Genomic DNA, 26614 nt, shown 5'->3' with positions numbered 1-26614 from the left:
GAAGCCGAAAATTTTGGAAAAAGCTTAATGTTAGGCAACCTTACTTCCTTAATATTTATAATATTGAACAAATACCAAATACTAAATGCTGATAGTGAATAGTTTATCTAAATGACATCAATATTTTCAGTAAAACGCATATCATCTTTCATCGGGACATCCGGCAATCCAGAAAATTTTGAAAGAATTGATATTTTCCAGAATCCCGAGATTTTTATGAATCCCGATGTTTTCAGAACTCCCGGACTTACGTGAATACCGAAGTTTTCGGGATTTTCGAGAATCCCGAAAATTCCAAGATTACCCGACCCCAAACTAATAGATTTTTCCCGGCCCGACCCGACTCGAAGAATTCTGGTACCCGCACAGCGCTAATAATTACCAATGGATTACAACAGAATTTTAATCCTTCTGTGGAATAGTAACTTTTAGATTTGTGCATTACCGAAAAGACTTTAGCGTGATGAAAGAATCTGATTTTCAATAGGGAACCTGCATGCAACTACAACGCCACCATTCTATTCGTTTCAATTATTCAAAATAATTGTAGTGGTCGAACTTTGCGCAACTTAATAGGAAAAAATAGTATACGATACTATTTCTGGCGTTAATATGGCTCGTAAAAAAAAACTGTCTTGGGGAATTCATTATTTTTCATTCTACTTTCGAATAAAATTAAAATTAAAAAAACATGCAAGTTCCCTATTCTAAGTAATCTTTATGAGCTGCTAAGAAAAATAATGGTCTTTTGTTACACATCAATTTTGTACTAACGAAAGTACTTCAACGTATATTGGCACGATAGTTACATGAAATTGTTTGTATAGACTCCTAGTAGCTCGTTATTTTTATACGGGAAAAAAAACTAAGATGAACTTCAAATTCATCTTCATTACTAAGTGAGATGAACCGACTATCTAAGATGGTTATTTTAGATAATGTTACCTACATTGTTAATCTACAACATTGCTCGCAATTGTTCATGAACTTGAAATTGAAGTGAACAATCATTCACGACAGTTATAGTTGATAATTAATTGAAGATAAGTAGCATTAATGTGTTAAATATTATCTGTTTTTTGTTCTAGCGCTTTGAATGTTATGATGAAGGATCAGTATGCTAATTACGTTGTACAGAAGATGATTGACGTGGCAGAACCCGCCCAACGGAAGGTCTTAATGCACAAGATTCGGCCGCATCTTGGAAGCCTTCGCAAGTACACCTATGGGAAGCACATAATAGTGAAACTTGAGAAATTCTTTATGAAGACCGCATCTGCGATGGGTGTTACAACCCCGTCTGGCACCTCTACTGGAGCTGGAGATCTCGGGCCGATTGGTCCTCCAGCCTCCACTGCTGGTTCAGTTTCAACTCAGGCCCAACAACCTACTCAGGTTTTATAAATACGAAATGAATTCTTCGCACATCCATTCAACAATTTATTATCACGTGTCGAATAATATCTCGCTTAGCTTCAGTATTGTAAATCGAAAATCAAAATGTGTTTGTTATTTTTGTGAAAGCGTTACCAAATTGCCACCCTTGTTGCACATAAGTATGTATAACGTATTTCAAATTTGGTGTTAAAATGCCTAATTGATTTAGAGAATTTAATTCCGTATTAAATTACACGTTATTACATATCTTTGGTAAAATTTTCCTATTCACATTTCGATTTTCGAATTTTCATACTCATGGCAGTCCGTTGTAAGCAAAGTATGAGATCCAGTCCATCTAATACAATGAATAACATTGCTGATTAATAATTCGCATTGTTGGAAGATTGTTTGAGTATTAAGACTTGAGAATGTTTTCTGAAATCATTATTTCTTATGGATATATCTGCATTTGGTGGATGTTGTGTCGTTTTTTCCTCCTTGTTTTTAAAATAATGCTTGATCGATTATGTTTCGTTGAAGAAGAAAAAAACTGTACCGTGACTTTTCATGGATAATAAATAGTAGGGATACCAACCCAATAAATACCCCGGTATGGCTGAGCTACAATAAAGCAATCCCGCTATATACGGGCGAGTATTGGGTGGTATATATATATATAATCATATATATATAATCATTCGTGGACAAGAGGTGTAAAAATCCAAGTTCACATTCGGTACAGAAAGAATATGAGCGATTCACACAGCAGCTGAGGCTGCTAATTGGTAATACAATGATATACCTACCATTACAGTATTTAGGAACAATCGCAATGTTGCTAAATACTGTGCTGTTTAGTTATTCTACACACAGATTGGCTGGATTCCACACATTGAATTTATTGATACCTATATTATAATATCCTCCAATCTTTCTCTCTTCTCTTTCAATTCCCCACCATCCACCCATGTTGAAGAGATACTAACGTTGAACTTAATCGGAGAAATCATTTTGGAGAAAAGATTGTGTAATAATTACGGAAGGTTGTGTACGTGAAACGTACTGTGCACAAAACCCCGATGGGTACAGGCATAAAAATCTTACGCAAATGTGTAGAGCTGGGATATGGTTGAAAACATGATTGAAAAAAAAATCTATTTCACTATAGCGTGACGAAAAAAAAGAGTAAAAAAATATGACTTGAATAGAAAGTTGAAATGTCTAGACAGCTAGGGTAGACCATAGCGCTGCATGCATTTAATCAATGTAAGCGATGGGTAGAGTATATATAACATCTATGTTATGTATGTACACTGCCCGTGCAGGCGTAGTATTATTGTTATTCTCATACTGGTTTTAAAATATCCACTGATTGGTTTGTGACACGAGAAAAAAATTTGGTAGGATTAGAGCCAGCTGTTATTTAAAAAGCTAGCATAGCGTTTGACATGGGAGTGAAGTTGAAGCACCCCTTCGGCCCTAACCTGACCTGATCTGACTTTTGACCTACCCCCTAATTTAAATATTTATACGTGTAATACCGCCGTTTCATATTTTTTTTTTATAATTAAAAAAAAAGAAATAACTTACAAAAATATTTTCGCCAGTGAAAAAAAAAAACCACGGGATATTCAAAAGATTTCTCTTCTCATTTCAGCACAGTTTTCTCTTGTCTTTTTTTTTTTTTTTTTTTTTACCCTTCGATCAAAAAATCATGTTAGTAGACAAATTTTGTAAATTGTGATATAAATAATTATCAAATGTGTATAGGTATGCCCCATTTCCCAAAACTCCTCTCCTCCGCCCCGCGAAGAACCATAAATTCAGTAATAATTTTATTTCATCATCCCTCCCTTCCTTTTTAACGGACACTGTGAATATTATGTATTATAATAATTACTAATTAATTAAATTAAAAATATGATTTATGTTCTAATGTCAGCATCTACTATTCTGCCCCCACTTGTAAAATAAGTCAAATTTTTCGACCAAGAGACATCTTCAAACAGAAGGCAATTGCTTCTTTCTCCCAAAACCACTAAATCCGCCTTTCGCGTGGAATATTTGAATATAATTGAATTTACTTGTATATTGTATAAATGAAAATATTCGGCTAAAAAATCAACAATTCAGCTCGCACAACATGTGTGTATTTCCGCTGTCCCTATCCCCTTCCTCGTTCCGAGTGTATTATATGACTAATTAAGGTGCACTGCTCGAAATGCTCTTCTGAATTCGAGTTCGAGAGATAAGAAAAACAAATGAAAAGAAATTAGTGAACAAGTTGATTGGGGAAAACATGTACTTTCAATATTTTCGAATATTCATGATAAGGAAACACTACCTTTATTGAAATTTAAAAAGTTGGCGTGTTTTTTTTCCCCTATCTATCTTCTTTTTTAATCTAAAACAATCCAAAAAGAAACAAAAAACGTACCCCGTGATGACATAAATATGGTAAATGATGCAACGTCGCACAACGTGTTATTTGTGTTATGGTGACACTTGTATTATGTAGCTATCATTTCGTACCATATCTCACACGTAAGTAGGTTGATGAAATGAAGAGTAGTGATAGGACTGAGGAATGCTCTGAAAATAGAATAAATGCAGCCCATTCTTACAATCTCATATTTATTATAGTGCATCCATGAAACATACGCGGAGTTGTTGTAAATCTATTAATCCTGATTTCTATTTATTGAAACAATTTTCTTTCGCGATATGAACAGAAAATGCAAGGAAAGCATGAATTTTTTTTTTTTTATTAGATGATAAAAGTAATTTTAATTTATTCCAAATGAAAACGCGTTGTGGAATGGAAACTTGACACATGCGAGGTGCGCAGATTGTAAAATTTAAAATATTTCGTTTTTATAAGTACACAATAAAATGCAACAAGGAAAAATCCAGCAACCAACTCAATGCACCACGATTTTGTATTAAAAGAAAAAAAGTTGAAAAAAAAATTTTGCGAATTTCTTTGTAAGATATTGTAAATAACGGTTAATTCGTGAAATTGAGAATTTCTCAGGTATGTACCCTACTCTTCTTTTGGGGAAATAGAGAGTAGCTATTATTAAAAAAAAAGTATAACAAACCGATCAAATAAAATTAGCGTGGGTGGAGTAGTAGCCTTAGACATTGCATAACAAACTTTATTATTTTCCAACACTACCGACTATCGGCTTATACATTGAAAGATCCCTCAACTAAAATATCACCAGAAGAAGGCATTTCGAGACCTATGCATAACGAATTTAACGTCACACCACATCCGGACTGACAGACATTCCAGCAACCCCTCGTTGACAGGATTAATAACACACAAATTATAAATATATAAAAATATTAAAATGAACATATAATTATAGTATAAGGAATACGGTTCCTTCATCTGTAAATCACGCGTCATCTGTAAATTAAAAAAACGCATTTTTTATCGCATTATTATCTCGTCGGATTAAAAGAAAAGAAAAAAAAAAAAAAAACCAACTGAAAATCGAATGCAAAATCTCTCTCATGTCTTATTACTAAGATTATTACTATTATGTTACTATAATTATTATTTGATTAATGCTTCTTTCTTTTAATTGTATTCATTATATGATGACTATTACTAATCACTAGGAATATGCTATATATATATATATATATACATATACATATAGATAAGCAAACTGACATAACACATTATAAATATATGGTAATATAGACACCCTTGACTTTACTTAATGTTTAGTATCAACGTTAGTGAAAACATTAATATCTAATTGCTATATCTTTAACCTACTTAAGCTCCTTCAATTTATTAACATTTTTGATTATAAATAGTGTAAATTTTTTATATAGAGTGAAAAAAAAGAAAACATATTGACCGATAGCTCCAACCAGAGGCATGGTCATGTATAAAAACTGCATTTAATACACAGCCTTTCAATCTATTAATTATCTTTGTTATTTCATGCCTGGTTTACAAAGATACACTTCGTAAAAAGATGATAGTGATCATACTTTGCTGGTAGATTTTACAGCAAGCATCCTTGTTTCAGATATATCTTGTTCAGATCCCTCACATTACTCAAATCACTCTGATGAATTTACAATCATTATTTATTATCCATGTGAATTGCAAACCACTGAAACATCAGCATCAGCTATCCCAGATTTCCTACCAATTCATGTGTGTTTGACAATCTGCTGCAGTTTTCTCATTACTAGTAATAACGATAATGATGAAGTAATTCATAGTCATGGTTTTATCCTAAGATAATTTTATTGATAAACTTTTACCATCTGTCTTACTTCTCGTTAATTAAAATCTCATTAGTGGTGAGTAGTAAAGAGATACCATCAAGTTTTAAGTGCGAAATTTTGTACCTTATACTAAACCGCGTAATTTGTGGATCAGGCATTTTTATTCTGGTGTCAAGATTTCGTTGCTATCGAAAAAAAAACTCCATGTCACTTTTTAATGAAGGAACAATGATTTACTAGACTTTGCAAACACCAAAACGAAAATTGATTAGTTGAATTTGCTGTACCGTAGTCAGCCACATCAACATACTTTGATTCTCTTAATGGCAGAGATATAGGCGCCTTTTGTGTGGCATGATTGTTCACTGTATAGTTTATAAATTATTTGTAATACTTGATATTCAAAAATTCACATATTTAGTTGGCTATTTATATAAAGTTATATTTCACCCAGTGATTCATATACTGCAAAGTCTTCGCTTTTGTATTTGTAAATCTAGTAATTGTCGAAAACTTCTTGTACATTGTCATTCTAGCGTCATATGCATCTCACAGACATCTGCAAACTCGATTCACGCTTTTGGAAGAGGCTTTGCATATACAGATTAGAAATTTCACGTTCTAAACGCAACTGATGCCCCACAATTCATAAATCCTTACAGGCTAAACTGTTCTATTACATCCATAACAATTCGCTTCTCTTAATCACCAGTTTTTTTAAAGCTAAATTAGTAATAACTTCAAAAATTATAAATTTACTCTCATTCTTTAATTATGCGTAATCGTGATACGGGCGGAAAACGTTCACCCGTTCTTACAGTAAAGCTTTTCTTAAAGTGGTGAAAGATAGGATGACAGTTTTTGTATTGAAATGGGATGTGTAGTTGTGAAAATGAACGTGGAACACTTTCTGCCCATGAATATAGTGATTCGCTTTGCGTAAAGTATTCATATTTTTTTTCTTTCACTGCACTAGATTCAGGATGGACAAAAAAAAACTGAAAATTGATGGTTTGTTACTGACTCTTTAATGTAATGGACGTTCTCATTTCAAGGAGTGTCGAACTCTTAAAATAATACTTTGAAATATTGAGTAGCATATAAATATTGATTATATATATAAATACATATATATATATATATATATCTGTATATGTATATCTAACTTTAACCTATTGATATATAAAATAAGTACTATTTAAACATTGTAACAATTGTATATGATTTTACTACATGCTAATTGTATTATAACAGATCTGCGACCTCCCACTTGTAGACACCCACCGGTTTAAATTACCATGCCGCTGAACACAGTTGAGAAAAAAAAATCATAGTTTCTTTAAATCTTGAAAGTACGGGAATTGTGCGCCCTGATGTTAAGACTGATGTACAGTAGCGCGCTATTCTCCAAATTACTATATTTCAATACATAAAATACAAAAATAAAACTCTCATTCTTAGAGGTAATTAAAAAAACACTGTACACTGGTTTAATGTATGCTGTTACAATAAATTACATTCTATAATATTTCATTCGAAATTGTAAGTTGATATGTAAATTACACTGCACTAACATACGCGTCAATTTAACAACGGCATAATATTTGCTAATTGCAAGTGTTATCCGCCATTTTTCAGTTTCAAATGTGAATTCTGCAAAAAGAATTAATATTTCTTTTAGAAAAATATTGGACCTTACAGGAACGAAATAAACGTCTTGAAAAATTGTTAGATATTATAGCAGCATACAATTACGGACCGGGAAGATTTAAAAGTGTAAGGTCGTTGAACGCAGTATATTTGAAATAGACAAGAATAAGTAGATAAGTGGGATGGACAGATACATGAAAAATTGAATAACTTGTATATTAGTGTATAGTATGTAGAAAGATTATGAAATAGCCACAAAAAAAAATCATTTTCGACAATGTTTTTTACAACAGGCAGTGTAGTGTGAGTAGAAATATGTCATTACATAACATTTTAAAACAAGCAATCAGAAACAGTATATTAAATGCACTATTAATTATCTGGCTCACATGGTAGGTCCATAAAGTTTGAACACCCAACAAAAATAGATAATGTCCAAAAGCATAAAGAAACTAGACGTTGCGAGATTAATGTTTTTACAAGATATAAATGCTAAAAAGTTAAACAACGCCATCCTTAAGTAATCATTTTTTCAGTTTGTCTTACTTTTTTTTTGTTTCCTATCTTTCGGTCTTTCACTCATTTATATTTTCTTGTTTTTGACACTAATTGGTAGAATGAAGTGTACAGGAGGACAAGAGTGTTGGATGAAATTTTTCAAAGTAATACAGAAGAATAATCGAGTTGATTTTCTAATACATGAGACCTGAAAAAAAACAGATTTGGAAAAAGTTTAAGAATCTGATGTTTCTATATCCAATTCGACAAACTATTAACACTCTTAATGCGGAAGGTGCATACTCAAGTGTAACACTGGCATGTAATCAAATATTCTTTTCCTGTACATTCTTGGATAGTGTTGGAGTGTTTCTACTATGATTTGGTCATATTTAAGTTAATTTTTCATTATTATTCAATATTATTTACTGTGTTACTTAGCAGCAAGGCCTAGGCATACTTTTCATGTTGTGTCATTGGCGCATTCAGTGATGAATAACTTTCTTTCAATTATTTGTTCTTTCTTTTCAATTTTGTTCATTAAAGTTGCAACTGCATTTAACTCGGAAGACTTCAAGAAGTTACAGTCTTATCAGTTACCCTTTAAAGTCATTTAGTGCTGCGGGCTTCAGGGAAGCATTCTAAAAAATCACCTCTGATAATTATTGAAGATATAAATAATTCATTAATCAAGTTATAAATACTTCAGCATAGTTTTAAATAACGTTTGTTGCACTACGAAGGCAGATTGCGATGTAGATGCAGTTAATTAATCGTTATAATTATTAATTATGTCGTGTTTCATCGCTTGAGTTAAGTTCTTTTTTGTACGCAATGAGTACCTATCTTAGATCCTATTTATTCTCCTATTCGCCATTCAGCTCAAAACTAATTGCACGCAAGATAGTGCACATTGAAAAATCTGAATAAGGAACGTTACTATGTATATACTAAATTTCACTTAATATTTTACTTCAAAATAACCGAAAAAGAATAACCCTATTTTTAAAAAGCTTCTGAAAATTAATGGATCATTATATTCACAAGATCAATGCGATCAGTTTACAAAACTTATTTCGTTTTAAATATTCTGAAAGTACATCGATAGTTAAATTGAAGAATTGAATTGGCATCTGATTTGTGCTTATCTAAAATCTTCTAAACTTTGATTCACATTTTTGGAACAGCAGAAGAATTCTATACCAGAATCAACTACCCATATTTGTAGTCGTGGGTAGATGAAAAAAATGTTCCTAATAATTATCTGGTATTAGAGTATCTGAGTGCCTAATAAGTAATATTCCATTGAGAGATAAATTTTGTATATCCATAGAAACACTTCTAGAATTCGGTTCAAGTTCAATAACACACATGGTATAGTCGTGCTAGTTTGTTTTAATTCTAGCAGCATTTCATTCATAGCTACACACATGCTAAACACCTTGCATACACACACACACACAGACACATACACGTAAACATGCGTATTTTAAAAAATGGTAATGAATTAACGGTAATCTAAATGTAACATGTATATGATGGTTGTACAAATGTAACATTTTTTTCCATTGTGTATGATGAAGTTTTGGAGATTTAAAAAAAAACGAAGCAAAAAGTAACAAACAAAGAAACGGAATGTGTAGTTGGGAAAAAGACGCATGTGCGATAATCCACATTGTTTCGACAACAGATCGATCCATTGATTTAAACCGCAAGTGATTTACCGATAAATATAATTACTCTTAATTATTAATGAAATACCATTTCTGTAATAACATTATGATATAAAACCATACATTGAATGGGAATTACTCACATCTTTTGACTTTAATTTTCACCTCTTATCCTTAAGGCTATTATCATTTACTTTTTTTGTAAAACAAGTCCAATATCCATTGCAGTTCTGTATAAACAGTGGATGAACTGTAAGGCTACACATTTTTTATTAGTGAAATGACCGCTCCGAGTTACATGATTGTATTTTTGTATATTTTATTATTTATTTCCTAATCTTTGACATGTATATATGAGAAAATATTAACACAGTAAGATGTAGTAATATAAGATGTATAAATCAAATTCGCACGCACTTGCCTATGAAAAGCAACTTTCATGAACTATGCTTACATTCCCCTTAATATGTACATCAAACTACTAGAGCTCTAAGCAAAAGGCTCAGTTTCGATTAGGGTTTAATATAAATATCTTCATATAATGATTGTGTTTAATTAGAATTCCAGAATGAACTAGTATCCAGTGCTTTTCAATCAGCAGAGATGCTGGATTCCTCTAGCAGAGCAGTTAGTGGATTGTTCTTACAGGCAAAGCAATCAAAGAAACCCTGCGGCTTTTGAAACAGTGAGGTATCAACAGGTACGTTCAGCTTTAACGGTTTCTCGTGATCAATTTTATAAACTTTAACTACTTACCTGGAACTGGATTTATAATTTTGGATGTGCATTCATTACGGAAAAAATTTGGAAGGAAATTAGAACAAAATAGAGTACAATTCACTCTGTGGTATCAAGATTTATTGTTGTAACTCTCATTCACAAAATGTTCACTATAACTCAGCGTCAAGAATATTTTCGTATATTTTTACTTATTCAAATTATAGCGCAAAAAAAAATGTAGACTGAACTCTGACATAAATTATCAGAATATCCTCTTATAATACACAATAATAAATCGTTGGTTTTCACATCAGCTTACTCACGTACTTCCCGTAATAACTGATAAGGAGAATGGATTAAAACGGTAAGCAGTATGGAACAGTAAAAAAAAACCACTTGCAAATTATGTGTTATTGATAAAATCATACAGCTAATTGGAAATCAACAGGGCTATTCACTTTCTTCTTTGGAACGCTCCCGCTCTGATCGACGGGATTTCTTTTTACGCCGACTAGGACTGCGTGACTTGGATTTGTGCCGACGTGAACGCGATCTTGATCTGTGCCTATGCCTGGAAGGTATGAATAATTGTAGTATTTAAAAATTTCTTAAATATTTCCGATATTTGGAACATTGGATTATTTGATATTGCAATCCACAATCTACACTGAATACCACATTGCGGACGTTGAAGTTTATTTCATGTTGCATAAAAAAAATATCTGAATCACAAAAGATTGAAAATAAAACTATCTGGTAAAATAATTACCTTTCTTTGTGGCGATGTTGAGATCTCGATCTATCCCTGTCCCTATCCCTATCTTCCTCCTTCGAGACAGACTCCGTGTCCCTTTCTCTTGTCCGATCTCTTGACACAGACTCTCGTTCTCTGTCACGTTCTCGGTCCCTCTCTCTATCTCGCACCATGGAGTCTCTGTCCCTATCTCTATCTCTGTCTCTCGTTTCTCTAGAATCTCTCGGAGGTAAAAGAGTTGGTATTGCTATCGGCGGAACCATAGTAGGAATTGTTTTAGGGCCAGCATCTTTGTCTTCTTCACCTTCCGTTAATGGAATTGCAAGATTAGTTGGTTGCCATGTCTGAAATTTAAAATAATTTCAACCATCCACTAAAACAGCTAGCAAAATGTAACTCTATTTCTTTATTATACATTAGACAGGAAACATTTTCCAAGAAATGATTTTTTTATAGAGGACTTGTCAAAAAATCATTTCGTATTGCAGCTTTTTACTAAAAACTTGGAGAAATACCGTGAATAACACAATTGGAAAAGTTGCCACTTATGGCTATTGCCAAGTATTTATTATAAGGTATCATCGTATTACTCATCAAAATCTTTTTAAAACAGATAAGGAAACTGTACGAGCACTATTTCAATCGAAGTGAACAATATATAGATAGAATGTGATTTTTCTTTGATCAAAAGTAATTAATAGATTTTTACTCACAAAAATGCAAAGTCACAAAATGATTGGTTTGGTCAAAATAGCATCATCCACAAATAGTTTCAACGAATACAGCCAAGACTACCAAAATTTCGAACCTAGGAAATATTAATGTACTTTATCTATTGTTTCAGCAAAGAAGCTGTTAAAAATACATGAATATATACCTAATTTCGAATTCTTAATATCATACTGCAAACATTTGTTGCAAGACTCATACAATGGGATTATGCATTTGAATATCTGTATTTTTCAAATCCAAAACTACACATGGCCATTTCTGTGACACAGCTATTTATCTAGACTGAATAGACAATCTAATCACATTTGCTGAATTTATGAATCCTAAATTTTTTTGATAATAAACTCCATAATTGAAACAATTCAAATAAATATATGGTGATTATTTTTTGAAATTTTGCTTGTGTAAAATTACACATGTGAATATATTAATGAATTATTTATATCATTTAATGTTTTTGTGAAAACTGAAACAGAGATATCAGATTCGTATTTAGTATCGGAAACTAATACAAAGGAATCAATTCAGCAAGTGTTGCTAAACAAAAAAAAAACATTCAATTTTTGTAATATATCATTTCGACATGAGCAAGAAAAACTACTCACAGGATCATTTCCCCACTGGCTGTCCTGCGTAGGTTCGTAGCTTTGATAATAAGGATCAGTTTCCGGAATGTAAAAAGGAGGTGGTTCCCCGGCGTATCCTGGCGGAGGCATATCGAAGGGAGGTGGCATTCCTGCTCCAGGAGGAGGAACACTCATGTCAGGAAAACCAGGTTTTCTAGAGTATTCCCTTCTATCAGCAGTCATTACTTGAATAACATTTTCTTTAGGTGGTGATTTATCTAAGTTTCGTCTGGAGGCCAATCCAGAGCTTCCAATCACGTCTATAGTTCCTGCCATTTTGCGGCCAGGCGGTGGACCTGCCCTCTTGGGTCCCATGATCCCTGAATACTTACTATTATCGTTAGTAATTGCTACTTGCGGCACCCGGATTCCACCTCCTGGGTTATTGCCTCCTCCTCCTCCAGCGTTGAGTATCAACCCAACCCCAGATTCGCTACGCATTCGTTTTTGCCTTTCACAATATGCTCGCCATGTTTCTTCATTAAAACCGTAATTAAAGTAATCTGTTATATCTGCTCCAGGCTGCCTCCATGGTTTATCTTCAAGCTGATCCAAATTGAATTCGTGGGCAGGCATTCCATTGATGACTCCAATCGTTTCAAATTCATCGATGCTGAATTTTCCTGGCTGCTTGTTCAACTTATCTGGGGCACCGGTTGCAGCGGTTAGCATTCCACCGCGCTTTATATTTAGACTGCTATACGCCGGAGTGGATTTAATGTCTCCAATGACGACGTGCACATCGTCATCTGAATCCGAATCAGTTGCTGCTTCTCCATCTTCCTGGCCTGACATCTCTTTTGTTCCATTCTCGTTACTCTCTCTATCCGCATTACTTACTTCAGCCTCCAATTCTCCCATTTGATGGTTTTCTTGAAGCCCTGTGTCTTCAGACACCTGCAAACAAGTACAGTATATTTGTAAATTACTATGCACTGATTAACAGAATAAAATTTAAAAAAAAATGGGGATTTTCTCTTGATTCAACTTTCCGAATATAAGCTGGCAAAGTTGCTTTTACTTTCTTTGAATATCACGGAAACATAGAATATTCATCATGAAGTACAAATGATGAAACATGACGCAGCATTGGGATAAAGGGATCATGGTCAATTTGATTTCTCATCCATGGACTTTTGGAAAATAGACCTTACTGGACCACGACCATGCTACTCGTTTCTTTTCTTGTTACATCCTAGGTTTCAGAAGAAATCCGTTGATCCCCTTTTATATTGTTATTGCATGATGAACCACTTTGACAAATTTATTTTAAATTAACCAGCTGGCAGTTTATTTATTTCACAATAAGCTTTAATAATTGAGACAGATATAATTAGAAACTTTTCTTGACTTTCACCTTCATTGTGAATGATGTTATCGAACAATGAACTTTCTTGATTAACTTGAACATTATCCGAAGTAGAATCCTGTGAGATTTTTCTTAATTTTTAAATTATTTGGAGTACTTTCCCATAATATTCACGTTAATTTTAGAACAGTACATTACTTGAAACAAATACTTCTTTTAGGCGTTTTCGTGATTTGCCTTAAAATATCATCAGTTTTGTAGAATTTTGAATTTTGGAAGTGGAAAAGCACCGTAGGTAGCAATATCACGGTAAAATACATGCGATCATGAATCAAAATCTATGATTACGGCGAGGAATCAGTACAACTAACCTATAACCCAGACATGTTTCCAAATACCTACAAAAATAGATGTGTCAAAAAATGGACTCAACAAAGGATATACTGAAGCCATGGCAGGAAATTTAGCAGTTTAGTTGAATTTACGTTAATTGGCGACATCACGGGCCAAAGTAATGAACAGCAATGTAATAAGTCAAAATATAGGTTAGGTGAAATGCTTACTCCTGGTGGTCCGTCAGAAAAAGGTAATTGGGCACCCAAGACCAACGACTCTTGACATGAGTTGGGAGCGTCTTCATTTCTTGAGTTTTCCAAACTTGATTGAGCCGACGAAACTTCTTTCCCATCTACCGAATCACCGTACAACCACTGATCCTCGCTTTCATCCGCCATCTTTCCAATCCCCGGCTATACAACGATCAGTACACGGTCTTATATACAGGTCTAGCAACGAAGTCAATTTTCTACAGAGCGGTGTGGTTCTCTTGCTGTCCGTAGTTTTTAGTGTTAGAAATAGCCATGTCGCGACGCTGCTATCTAGGGATGTACGTGGGGAAGGGATGGTAGGGATGAAAATGTGCCAATAATAATAGTATTATCAGGTTGGCGCTGCATTGGAGGAAACAACCGATCAACTGTTGCGGACCTGTCATCAGATCAGCACAAATAAATTCATCTGTCTAACAGACACTGTATAAGGAAATAGTGAGGCGCACAGAAGCGAAGCCCCTAGTAATGCAAAAATAAAGAAATGGCATAAAAGAAATACATACAAATGCGCGAGAGTAAATTCGTAGAAATTGTGTCATTTCTTTATTTTTTCATTAAATGAAAGTGTTTGGGGTGGTTTTGTTCAGAATTTCATGTACAATGGGGCGTTTATGCCTTTTTTGCGATTTAGATACGGGGACTTTGATAATTCGAGATACATGCGACAGCGTCGAAAACAACTACGGCCCACCCTTGAGACTGGTGAGTCTCCCGCGGAGAAAGGAGCCTTGAAATACTGGAAACAGGATTAAATGTTCTAAGGATATGAGACCCTAGAAATTTAGATCATATTAGCTGATACGTGAATCTGAATAAATATTTTACATCCATCGCGATAAATAATAAATTTAAATTGTAATAGGTTAACGTTACGGTGTAAGTTTACATTGGATGAAATCCGACCAATCTAGTTGTCTATAACCAATGATCATACATGTATGCATTATATTCTATATCTGTTATATTTGTACTTATACATTATATACCTAAGACACTATACATATATTTCTTTCATCGTGCAGGCTTTTAATGCTTTGAAAACATTAGATTTTTACTTGAAAAGTATTAAACATTTTTCTATTTCGTACACAACCAATCACATACGACTGCGCCATTTAACTTTCCGAAAAAGAATTTTTACCAGAAATGTAAAGGTTTCATAAATTTTCAGAGTCGAGCAAGAAGGGGTCGACGGAACAGAAGAAAAAGTGTATTCCTCGCAATCTAATCTATATTTTGAATTTCCAAAATCACGTTCAATACATTTTAATACTACTCACCACTTAACTGAATCTCCACAAAACGTCGCGTACGAAGATTACACCAAAAAAACTTGTGATGTTCGGATACGAGGCATGAAAGTCCTACACGTTGACTGAAGAACATAAAGACGGATCCCCTTGGGTAAATTTATGTGACCTGTTTTCGGAGGGCAAGTGGGCCCAGGTGGGCCTAAGAGCGTATGTGGGTTCTGCTCTATCGATTCTACCTAACGAGCTCGCAACGACATTCGTAGCAGCCAAAGTAGTGTCGGAATGAGAGCTTGAGATTGGGTCGGTACAAAGTAAGTACGTGAGACTACTTGTCGACTGCGACTTACTAGATGATCTATAATAATACGGCTGTAATATGAAAACAGAAGAATTATTCTATTCGACACGTGCTCGACGTATTCCATAACATTGATATTCATAATTACTGCAACAACTTTTCATTCAACGTTGTTTTAGTTAGTCGCAAGTGAAGTATCTACGTTGAGTAGATCAGCAGAATTGTTTTTTGAAAAGTGTTCGTATGGAAAAAAATTCAGAGTAACTGTGATACATCAAGGATGCGCTAAATTTCATGGAGATGAAATGGATGCTCCGTATATGAGACAGTATTTGAGGCAGTGTCCTGATTTAAAGTCATGAAAGGATGATTGTCGGCGATTTTTTTTTTCAAGGAAGAGACAGGACTAAGCTTCTTACAACTTCAAGTGTATTGTAACATACATTTGAAAGGTACGTGCATAAAGTGTTATGATCCAACTGTCGAAAAACGGCAGCGTTGATAGCTGACCCGTTAACGGAAGAATACATCTTTAGTCAACGGCTGACCATCGAAGGGCCTAGCCGCTTGAGTATGGAATCGGCAGGAGAGATAAAGTGCGTATTTCTTGTATGAAATGTGAAAGCTAAAATCATTATACATCATATCATATCATCATACCTCATACATCATACATCATACATCATACATCATACATCGTACATCATACATCATACATCATCATACCTAGTATTACAGTTCAAAACTAAAGTTTGAATTTTCGGATGTTCGGAAAGTGACGTCACCAATCTAAAATCGGCTAGCCGAGTTCCTCAGTCTGGTAACAACCGCGCAGTAGAGCGGACGGTTGAGAGTCGCGCTCCGCAATTTTCGAGTACCGGGTTCTCAATCTCCCGGATCCCGCGCTTCGGGTCCGCTACGCGGTGAAACTCGACTTCCAGGATAAGCGCTCCGTGGTTCCTGGTTCATGTTTACAATAAATTATTTCAATTCGTTTTTCGCGCAACCCTAAATTCGGTAGCTGTCAGTCCGCTAATAAAATTTCTCGACTTACAGGATAAGCGCTCCGTGGTTCCTGGTTCATGTTTACAATAAATTATTTCAATTCGTTTTTCGCGCAACCCCAAATTCGGTAGCTGTCAGTCCGCTAATAAAATTTCTCGACTTCCAGGATAAGCGCTCCGTGGTTCCTGGTTCATGTTTACAATAAATTATTTCAATTCGTTTTTCGCGCAACCCCAAATTCGGTAGCTGTCAGTACGCTAATAAAATTTCTCGACTTACAGGATAAGCGCTCCGTGGTTCCTGGTTCATGTTTACAATGAATTATTTCAATTCGTTTTTCGCGCAACCCCAAATTCGGTAGCTGTCAGTCCGCTAATAAAATTTCTCGACTTCCAGGATAAGCGCTCCGTGGTTCCTGGTTCATGTTTACAATAAATTATTTCAATTCGTTTTTCGCGCAACCCCAAATTCGGTAGCTGTCAGTCCGCTAATAAAATTTCTCGACTTCCAGGATAAGCGCTCCGTGGTTCCTGGTTCATGTTTACAATAAATTATTTCAATTCGTTTTTCGCGCAACCCCAAATTCGGTAGCTGTCAGTACGCTAATAAAATTTCTCGACTTACAGGATAAGCGCTCCGTGGTTCCTGGTTCATGTTTACAATGAATTATTTCAATTCGTTTTTCGCGCAACCCCAAATTCGGTAGCTGTCAGTCCGCTAATAAAATTTCTCGACTTCCAGGATAAGCGCTCCGTGGTTCCTGGTTCATGTTTACAATAAATTATTTCAATTCGTTTTTCGCGCAACCCCAAATTCGGTAGCTGTCAGTACGCTAATAAAATTTCTCGACTTACAGGATAAGCGCTCCGTGGTTCCTGGTTCATGTTTACAATGAATTATTTCAATTCGTTTTTCGCGCAACCCCAAATTCGGTAGCTGTCAGTCCGCTAATAAAATTTCTCGACTTCCAGGATAAGCGCTCCGTGGTTCCTGGTTCATGTTTACAATAAATTATTTCAATTCGTTTTTCGCGCAACCCCAAATTCGGTAGCTGTCAGTACGCTAATAAAATTTCTCGACTTACAGGATAAGCGCTCCGTGGTTCCTGGTTCATGTTTACAATGAATTATTTCAATTCGTTTTTCGCGCAACCCCAAATTCGGTAGCTGTCAGTCCGCTAATAAAATTTCTCGACTTACAGGATAAGCGCTCCGTGGTTCCTGGTTCATGTTTACAATAAATTATTTCAATTCGTTTTTCGCGCAACCCCAAATTCGGTAGCTGTCAGTCCGCTAATAAAATTTCTCGACTTCCAGGATAAGCGCTCCGTGGTTCCGGGTTCATGTTTACAATAAATTATTTCAATTCGTTTTTCGCGCAACCCCAAATTCGGTAGCTGTCAGTACGCTAATAAAATTTCTCGACTTACAGGATAAGCGCTCCGTGGTTCCTGGTTCATGTTTACAATGAATTATTTCAATTCGTTTTTCGCGCAACCCCAAATTCGGTAGCTGTCAGTCCGCTAATAAAATTTCTCGACTTCCAGGATAAGCGCTCCGTGGTTGCTGGTTCATGTTTACAATAAATTATTTCAATTCGTTTTTCGCGCAACCCCAAATTCGGTAGCTGTCAGTCCGCTAATAAAATTTCTCGACTTCCAGGATAAGCGCTCCGTGGTTGCTGGTTCATGTTTACAATAAATTATTTCAATTCGTTTTTCGCGCAACCCCAAATTCGGTAGCTGTCAGTCCGCTAATAAAATTTCTCGACTTCCAGGATAAGCGCTCCGTGGTTCCGGGTTCATGTTTACAATAAATTATTTCAATTCGTTTTTCGCGCAACCCCAAATTCGGTAGCTGTCAGTCCGCTAATAAAATTTCTCGACTTCCAGGATAAGCGCTCCGTGGTTCCTGGTTCATGTTTACAATAAATTATTTCAATTCGTTTTTCGCGCAACCCCAAATTCGGTAGCTGTCAGTCCGCTAATAAAATTTCTCGACTTCCAGGATAAGCGCTCCGTGGTTCCTGGTTCATGTTTACAATAAATTATTTCAATTCGTTTTTCGCGCAACCCCAAATTCGGTAGCTGTCAGTCCGCTAATAAAATTTCTCGACTTCCAGGATGAGCGCTCCGTGGTTCCTGGTTCATGTTTACAATAAATTATTTCAATTCGTTTTTCGCGCAACCCCAAATTCGGTAGCTGTCAGTCCGCTAATAAAATTTCTCGACTTACAGGATAAGCGCTCCGTGGTTCCTGGTTCATGTTTACAATAAATTATTTCAATTCGTTTTTCGCGCAACCCTAAATTCGGTAGCTGTCAGTCCGCTAATAAAATTTCTCGACTTACAGGATAAGCGCTCCGTGGATCCTGGTTCATGTTTACAATAAATTATTTCAATTCGTTTTTCGCGCAACCCCAAATTCGGTAGCTGTCAGTCCGCTAATAAAATTTCTCGACTTACAGGATAAGCGCTCCGTGGATCCTGGTTCATGTTTACAATAAATTATTTCAATTCGTTTTTCGCGCAACCCTAAATTCGGTAGCCGTCAGTCCGCTAATAAAATTTCTCGACTTCCAGGATAAGGTTGCTGGGTGAGTAAAACACTTTTATAATATTTGATGGCAATTGTAATTATATTTCATCTGAAATATTACAAACTTGTCACGTTTACAATAAATTATTTCAATTCATTTTTCGTGCAAGCACATATTCAGTAGCTATAAATAATCTTATACAATTGATTACATTATTAATTAATTGAATAATATTCTTATAATATTTAATGGCAATTGTAATTATATTTCATCTGAAATATTACAAACTTGTCACGTTTACAATAAATTATTTCAATTCATTTTTCGTGCAAGCACATATTCAGTAGCTATGAATAATCTTGTACAATTTATTATATTATTAATTAAATAATTGATTAATTACATTAATCCTTACACAATATTTTTGATGTTTTCCTATACTAAAAATATTCATTACTATTCCAGGTATTACCCGAGGTGGTCGGAGGTGGACAAGGAGGAGGACGAGCTGGACGAGGAGGAGGACCAGGGGGACGAGGAGGAGGACGAGGTGGACGAGGAGGTGGCGGGGTGGGTCGTGGGAGAGGACCTCTCCTCTCCTCAGAGGAGAGGAGGAGGCGGGGTGGGTCGTGGGAGAGGACCTCTCCTCTCCTCAGAGGAGGGGAGGGGGAGGGGCAGAGGTGGGTGAGGAGGGGGAAGGGAAGGGAAGGGAAGGGAAGGGAAGGGAAGGGAAGGGAAGGGGAGGGTGGCGGGGCGGGGGCGGGGGAGGGAGAGGGAGGGAGGGAGGGAGGGAGGGAGGGAGGGAGGGAGGGAGGGAGGGATGGCGGGGGGGAGGGAGGGCGGGAGGGAGAGAGTGGAGGACGGATGTCGATGCGAGCCTGTTAAAGTTAATAGAGCAAAACACCCCCCCGCCCGCCCCTTCCCTCTCCCTCCCTCCCTCCCTCCCTCCCGCCCACCCTTCCCCCCACCCTCCCTCCCCATCCCTCCCCCGCCCGCCGCCCTCCCTTCCCCCCTTCCCTTCCCTTCCCTTCCCTTCCCTTCCTTCCCTTCCCCCTCCCCACCCACCTCTGCCCCTCCCCCTCCCCTCCTCTGAGGAGAGGAGAGGTCCTCTCCCACGACCCACCCCGCCTCCTCCTCTCCTCTGAGGAGAGGAGAGGTCCTCTCCCACGACCCACCCCGCCACCTCCTCGTCCACCTCGTCCTCCTCCTCGTCCCCCTGGTCCTCCTCCTCGTCCAGCTCGTCCTCCTCCTTGTCCACCTCCGACCACCTCGGGTAATACCTGGAATAATAATGAATATTTTTAGTATAGGAAAACATCAAAAATATTGTGTAAGGATTAATGTAATTAATCAATTATTTAATTAATAATATAATAAATTGTACAAGATTATTCATAGCTACTGAATATGTGCTTGCACGAAAAATGAATTGAAATAATTTATTGTAAACGTGACAAGTTTGTAATATTTCAGATGAAATATAATTACAATTGCCATTAAATATTATAAGAATATTATTCAATTAATTAATAATGTAATCAATTGTATAAGATTATTTATAGCTACTGAATATGTGCTTGCACGAAAAATGAATTGAAATAATTTATTGTAAACGTGACAAGTTTGTAATATTTCAGATGAAATATAATTACAATTGCCATCAAATATTATAAAAGTGTTTTACTCACCCAGCAACCTTATCCTGGAAGTCGAGAAATTTTATTAGCGGACTGACGGCTACCGAATTTAGGGTTGCGCGAAAAACGAATTGAAATAATTTGTTGTAAACATGAACCAGGAACCACGGAGCACTTATCCTGTAAGTTGAGAAATTTTATTAGCGGACTGACGGCTACCGAATTTGGGGTTGCGCGGAAAACGAATTGAAATAATTCATTGTAAACATGAACCAGGAACCACGGAGCGCTCATCCCGGAAGTCGAGAAATTTTATTAGCGGACTGACAGCTACCGAATTTGGGGTTGCGCGAAAAACGAATTGAAATAATTTATTGTAAACATGAACCAGGAACCACGGAGCGCATATCCCGGAAGTCGAGAAATTTTATTAGCGGACTGACAGCTACCGAATTTGGGGTTGCGCGAAAAACGAATTGAAATAATTTATTGTAAACATGAACCAGGAACCACGGAGCGCTCATCCTGGAAGTCGAGAAATTTTCTTAGCGGACTGACAGCTACCGAATTTGGGGTTGCGCGGAAAACGAATTGAAATAATTTATTGTAAACATGAACCAGGAACCACGGAGCGCATATCCCGGAAGTCGAGAAATTTTATTAGCGGACTGACAGCTACCGAATTTGGGGTTGCGCGAAAAACGAATTGAAATAATTTATTGTAAACATGAACCAGGAACCACGGAGCGCTCATCCTGGAAGTCGAGAAATTTTATTAGCGGACTGACAGCTACCGAATTTGGGGTTGCGCGAAAAACGAATTGAAATAATTTATTGTAAACATGAACCAGGAACCACGGAGCGCATATCCCGGAAGTCGAGAAATTTTATTAGCGGACTGACAGCTACCGAATTTGGGGTTGCGCGAAAAACGAATTGAAATAATTTATTGTAAACATGAACCAGGAACCACGGAGCGCTCATCCTGGAAGTCGAGAAATTTCATTAGCGGACTGACAGCTACCGAATTTGGGGTTGCGCGAAAAACGAATTGAAATAATTTATTGTAAACATGAACCAGGAACCACGGAGCGCTTATCCTGGAAGTCGAGAAATTTTATTAGCGGACTGACAGCTACCGAATTTGGGGTTGCGCGAAAAACGAATTGAAATAATTTATTGTAAACATGAACCAGGAACCACGGAGCGCTTATCCTGGAAGTCGAGAAATTTTATTAGCGGACTGACAGCTACCGAATTTGGGGTTGCGCGAAAAACGAATTGAAATAATTTATTGTAAACATGAACCAGGAACCACGGAGCGCATATCCCGGAAGTCGAGAAATTTTATTAGCGGACTGACAGCTACCGAATTTGGGGTTGCGCGAAAAACGAATTGAAATAATTTATTGTAAACATGAACCAGGAACCACGGAGCGCATATCCCGGAAGTCGAGAAATTTTATTAGCGGACTGACAGCTACCGAATTTGGGGTTGCGCGAAAAACGAATTGAAATAATTTATTGTAAACATGAACCAGGAACCACGGAGCGCATATCCCGGAAGTCGAGAAATTTTATTAGCGGACTGACAGCTACCGAATTTGGGGTTGCGCGAAAAACGAATTGAAATAATTTATTGTAAACATGAACCAGGAACCACGGAGCGCTTATCCCGGAAGTCGAGAAATTTTATTAGCGGACTGACAGCTACCGAATTTGGGGTTGCGCGAAAAACGAATTGAAATAATTTATTGTAAACATGAACCAGGAACCACGGAGCGCTTATCCTGTAAGTCGAGAAATTTTATTAGCGGACTGACAGCTACCGAATTTAGGGTTGCGCGAAAAACGAATTGAAATAATTTATTGTAAACATGAACCAGGAACCACGGAGCGCTTATCCTGGAAGTCGAGTTTCACCGCGTAGCGGACCCGAAGCGCGGGATCCGGGAGATTGAGAACCCGGTACTCGAAAATTGCGGAGCGCGACTCTCAACCGTCCGCTCTACTGCGCGGTTGTTACCAGACTGAGGAACTCGGCTAGCCGATTTTAGATTGGTGACGTCACTTTCCGAACATCCGAAAATTCAAACTTTAGTTTCGAACTGTAATACTAGGTATGATGATGTATGATGTATGATGTACGATGTATGATGTATGATGTATGAGGTATGATGATATGACCTGATGTATAATGATTTTAGTTTTCACGTTTCATACAAGAAATACGCACTTCATCTCTCATGCCGATTCCAGACTCAAGCGGCCAGGCCCTTCGATGGTCAGCCGTTGACTCAAGATATATTCTTCAGTGAACGGGTCGGCTAATAACGCTGCCGTTCTGCGACAGTTGGATGATGAAAAATTTTGCTCGTATCTTTCAAATGTGTGTTAAAATACACTCGAAGTGTTAACAAGCGTCGTTCTTTCTCTCCCTATCACCTTTCTAGGTCTTTAAACCACTACGCAGAGTTAAATACCGCATCAATTTTATCGTTACAGATTTTCGTTTCCCATGAGGCGTAGAGTATTCAACAACGATAATGCAGTCCTTAAAATTCATCATTCATCTCTGACTGGAAAGCTAATTCGCAAGGCGTGGTATTCTATTCTATTTGAATTATGAGAAAAATACCCGTACTCTACATACACTGTTTCTAATCTTTTGCTACATTTGGTTCAATCCCCATGCCTTCACAGCACGATTAGTCGGAAATGTTTTTGATCATCCATAATAAAATAAAAGAAGTATCAAAGCTTAAATTTATTGTTAAAACTCTAATAAATACATCAAACTGCGGTCGAATTCATTTATTATTTGCACATGACCTCTGTATATTTGATAAATTATTCCTAAATACATTGAAACATATGTATTTATAATAAAATATCATGCAATGGGCTGTGTAAACTATAAACTATAATTTCTATCGAATAGCTGCTTTTATGTCAACGGGGCTTTGAGACTCAGTTCAGTTCGTCCTCCTCCTCGTCCACCTCCGACCACCTCCAGCAATCGCCAACCACCTCGAACAACCACCGATCACCACCTCGGGTCGTACCTGGAATAGCAATAAATATTTTCAGTATAAGAACACATCAAAAACATTACGTAAGGACTCATATAATCACAGGTTTTGTTTTTTGGCTGTAACTTTTGATTCGCTGCTCGCAGCGTATCGGGACTGCGCTTAATCGATTTGTCTCGCAAAATTACGTCTGATTAGTGCCAGAAAGAATTCATTCCAGCACTTTTCAGAATCGCGAAAATTTTCGCCAAAAATGGAAAGGGGTTAGCCTTACTTTTTTCTTCATTTTTGGAGCCAAAAATTTGTGGTCTCAGATTCTACTTGTATCACTCTTTCCTGACTAATTGGATCTCCAGGAACTCAGAGAACGCAGCGAAAAGAGCGTGGAATCAACAGGAAAGAAGTTACGAAGGAAAAAGCACCTGCTGAAAAATGTCGAAAACACAGGTTCTGGTTTTTTGGCTGTAATTTCTGATCTGCTGCTCGCAGCGTATCGGGACTGCGCTTAAATGATTTGTCTCGCAAAATTACGTCAGAATAATGCCAGAACGAATTTATTCCAGCTTTTTTTAAAATCGCGAAAAATGTCGCCAAAAATGCAAATCACCCCACTACCTCATGACCCCATCACCCCACTACCCCACCACCCCATCACCCCACTACGCCATCACCCCATCACCTCACCATGCGACTACCTTCCATCACCTCCGACTACCTCCAACCACCGCCAACCACCTCCAACAACCACCCATAACCACTTCAAGTTATACCTTGAATAGTTATTAATATTTTCAGCATAAGAACACATCAAAAATATTGTGTAAGGATTGGTATAATCAATTAATTAATTAATAATATAACAAATTTTATCAGCGCATTTATAGCTACTGAATTTGTGCTTGCGCGAAAAATGAATTGAAACAATTTATTGTAAACAGGACAAGTTTGAAAAATTTTAGATGAAATATAATTACAATTGCCATTGAATAATATACAAATGTTTAACTCATTGAGCACAAATCCTCGTCCTCCTCGTCCTCTCCTTGAAGTCGAGTTTCGCTAGGTAGCGGACCTGGAGTGCAGGAACGATGGAGCGCTTGTCCCGGAAGTCGAGTTTCTCCAGGTAGTGAACCTTGAGCGCAGAAACTACGCAGCGCTTGTACTGAAAGTCGAGTTTCACCAGGTAGTGGACCTGGAGCGTAGAAACTACGGAGCGCTTGGTCAAAAGTCACCGGGTCAAAAACCTGGACAGCCATAACTACGGAGCGCTTGTCCTGGAAGTCGAATTTCATCAGGTAGCGGACCTGGAGCTCAGAAACTACGTAGTGCTTCTTCCTGAAGTCGAGTTTCACCAGGTACCGACCTGTAGCGTAGAAACCACAGAGCGCTTGTCCTGGAACTTGAGTTGCACCAGGAAGCGGGCCCGGAGCGCAGGATCCAGAACCCCGTACTCGAAATTTCCGGAGCGCGATTTTCATACGTCCGCTCTACTGCGCGGTTGTTTCCAGACTGAGGAATTCGGTTAGCTGATTTCTGTCTATATAGATCGATGGCGTTAGGAGAAAAAAAATGTTGGGTGACGTCACTTTCTGAACATCCGAACATTCAAACTTTCGTTTCGAATTTTAATACTATGTACGATGTATGATCTATGCTGTATGATATGATGTATAATGATTTTAGTTTTTACATTTCAGACACGAAATACGCACTTAATCTTTCCTGCCTGATTTTAGACTCAAGCGTCTAGGCCCTTCGATGGTCAGCCATTGACTAAAGATATATCCTTCCGTTAACGGGTCAGCTAATAACGCTGCCGTTCTGCAACAGTTGGATGATACAAATTTTTGGTCCCACCTTTCAAATGTGTGTTAAAATACACTCGAAGTTTTAAGAAGCTTCGTTCTATCTCTACCTATCAAAAAAAATATATAAAAATCACCGGTAATCACCTGTTTAGGTCTTCAAATCAGGACACTGCGTTAAATACTGTCTCATATACGGAGCATCCATTTCATTTCGATCAAAATTAGCGCATTCGTGATGTATTACAGTTACTTTGAATGTTTTTCCAATGAACACTTCTCGAAAAACAACTTTGCTTCTCTACCCAACGTAGAGTGTTCACTTGCGACTAGCTAAAATAGCATTTCGGTTCTATGCCTACGAAAATTCAAGATCGAGAGAGCAAATGAAAAGTTGTTGGAATAATTATGAATATTAATGTTATGGAATACATCTAGTGCGTGTCAAATAGAATTCCATTTCGAAATGAATAATTCTTCTGTTTTCGTATTATAGCCGATTATTGTAGATAATCTAGTTTGTCTCCTGGAAAATTATGTAATTTATAGTATGCATCGTGTATTAATCGTAAATGGATCATATATATTAATATCGTACTAGGACAGCATATACATGTGTACTGTTTGGTCTCTTCATCATTATTACATCTGATATAAATATGTATACATTCTTCTCTCGGGTACCTATGCTTTAATTAAATGACTGTTTTGCTCCGAATTTTGGAAGAAATTTATTCTCGTTATTAATTTCTTGTATCGCCGACAAGTCGATAAGTACAGACGGCCAAGTACTGGCTTGGGCTTACCATTGCGAAGACTGTGTTACTCGGAAAGTG

At 37.0% G+C, this 26614-nt stretch overlaps 2 protein-coding genes across 9 annotated transcripts in view; one reads left to right on the top strand and one right to left on the bottom strand.

Annotated features, from left to right (window-relative positions):
• Window positions 1-9602, top strand: part of LOC124181623 (maternal protein pumilio) — a 106535-nt gene extending 96933 nt beyond the window's left edge. For all 8 annotated transcript variants that reach the window (XM_046568347.1, XM_046568345.1, XM_046568344.1 and 5 more), the window contains one exon: window positions 1089-9602. In XM_046568347.1, the coding sequence (XP_046424303.1) occupies window positions 1089-1404 (316 nt within the window). In that variant the 3' untranslated portion in view covers window positions 1405-9602. The remainder of the gene's footprint in view (window positions 1-1088) is intronic.
• Window positions 9603-10299: 697 nt separating this feature from the next.
• On the bottom strand, window positions 10300-14387 carry LOC124179933 (pre-mRNA 3'-end-processing factor FIP1). The gene is made up of 4 exons (XM_046564812.1): window positions 14163-14387; window positions 12270-13187; window positions 10948-11276; window positions 10300-10749 (listed from the first exon to the last, which is right to left on the bottom strand). The coding sequence occupies exons 1-4, from the start codon at window positions 14331-14333 to the stop codon at window positions 10629-10631; spliced, it is 1539 nt and encodes a 512-aa protein (XP_046420768.1). The 5' UTR covers window positions 14334-14387; the 3' UTR covers window positions 10300-10628.
• Window positions 14388-26614: the final 12227 nt, after the last annotated feature.

This window comes from Neodiprion fabricii, chromosome 4 (assembly GCF_021155785.1).
Source record: "Neodiprion fabricii isolate iyNeoFabr1 chromosome 4, iyNeoFabr1.1, whole genome shotgun sequence".
Lineage (NCBI taxonomy): Eukaryota > Metazoa > Arthropoda > Insecta > Hymenoptera > Diprionidae > Neodiprion > Neodiprion fabricii.
The sequence above is the reverse complement of the archived record's forward strand: the minus strand, read 5'-3'. Positions and strand labels throughout refer to the sequence as shown.

Coding starts and splice junctions, on each gene's coding strand:
- LOC124179933 (XM_046564812.1), bottom strand. CDS start 14,333: ATGGCGGATGAAAGCGAGGATCAGTGGTTGTACGGTGATTCGGTAGAT. Junction 13,188..14,162: donor TTTCTGACGGACCACCAGGA/GTAAGCATTTCA, acceptor ACTTGTTTGCAG/GTGTCTGAAGACACAGGGCT. Junction 11,277..12,269: donor GCCAGTGGGGAAATGATCCT/GTGAGTAGTTTT, acceptor TTTAAATTTCAG/ACATGGCAACCAACTAATCT.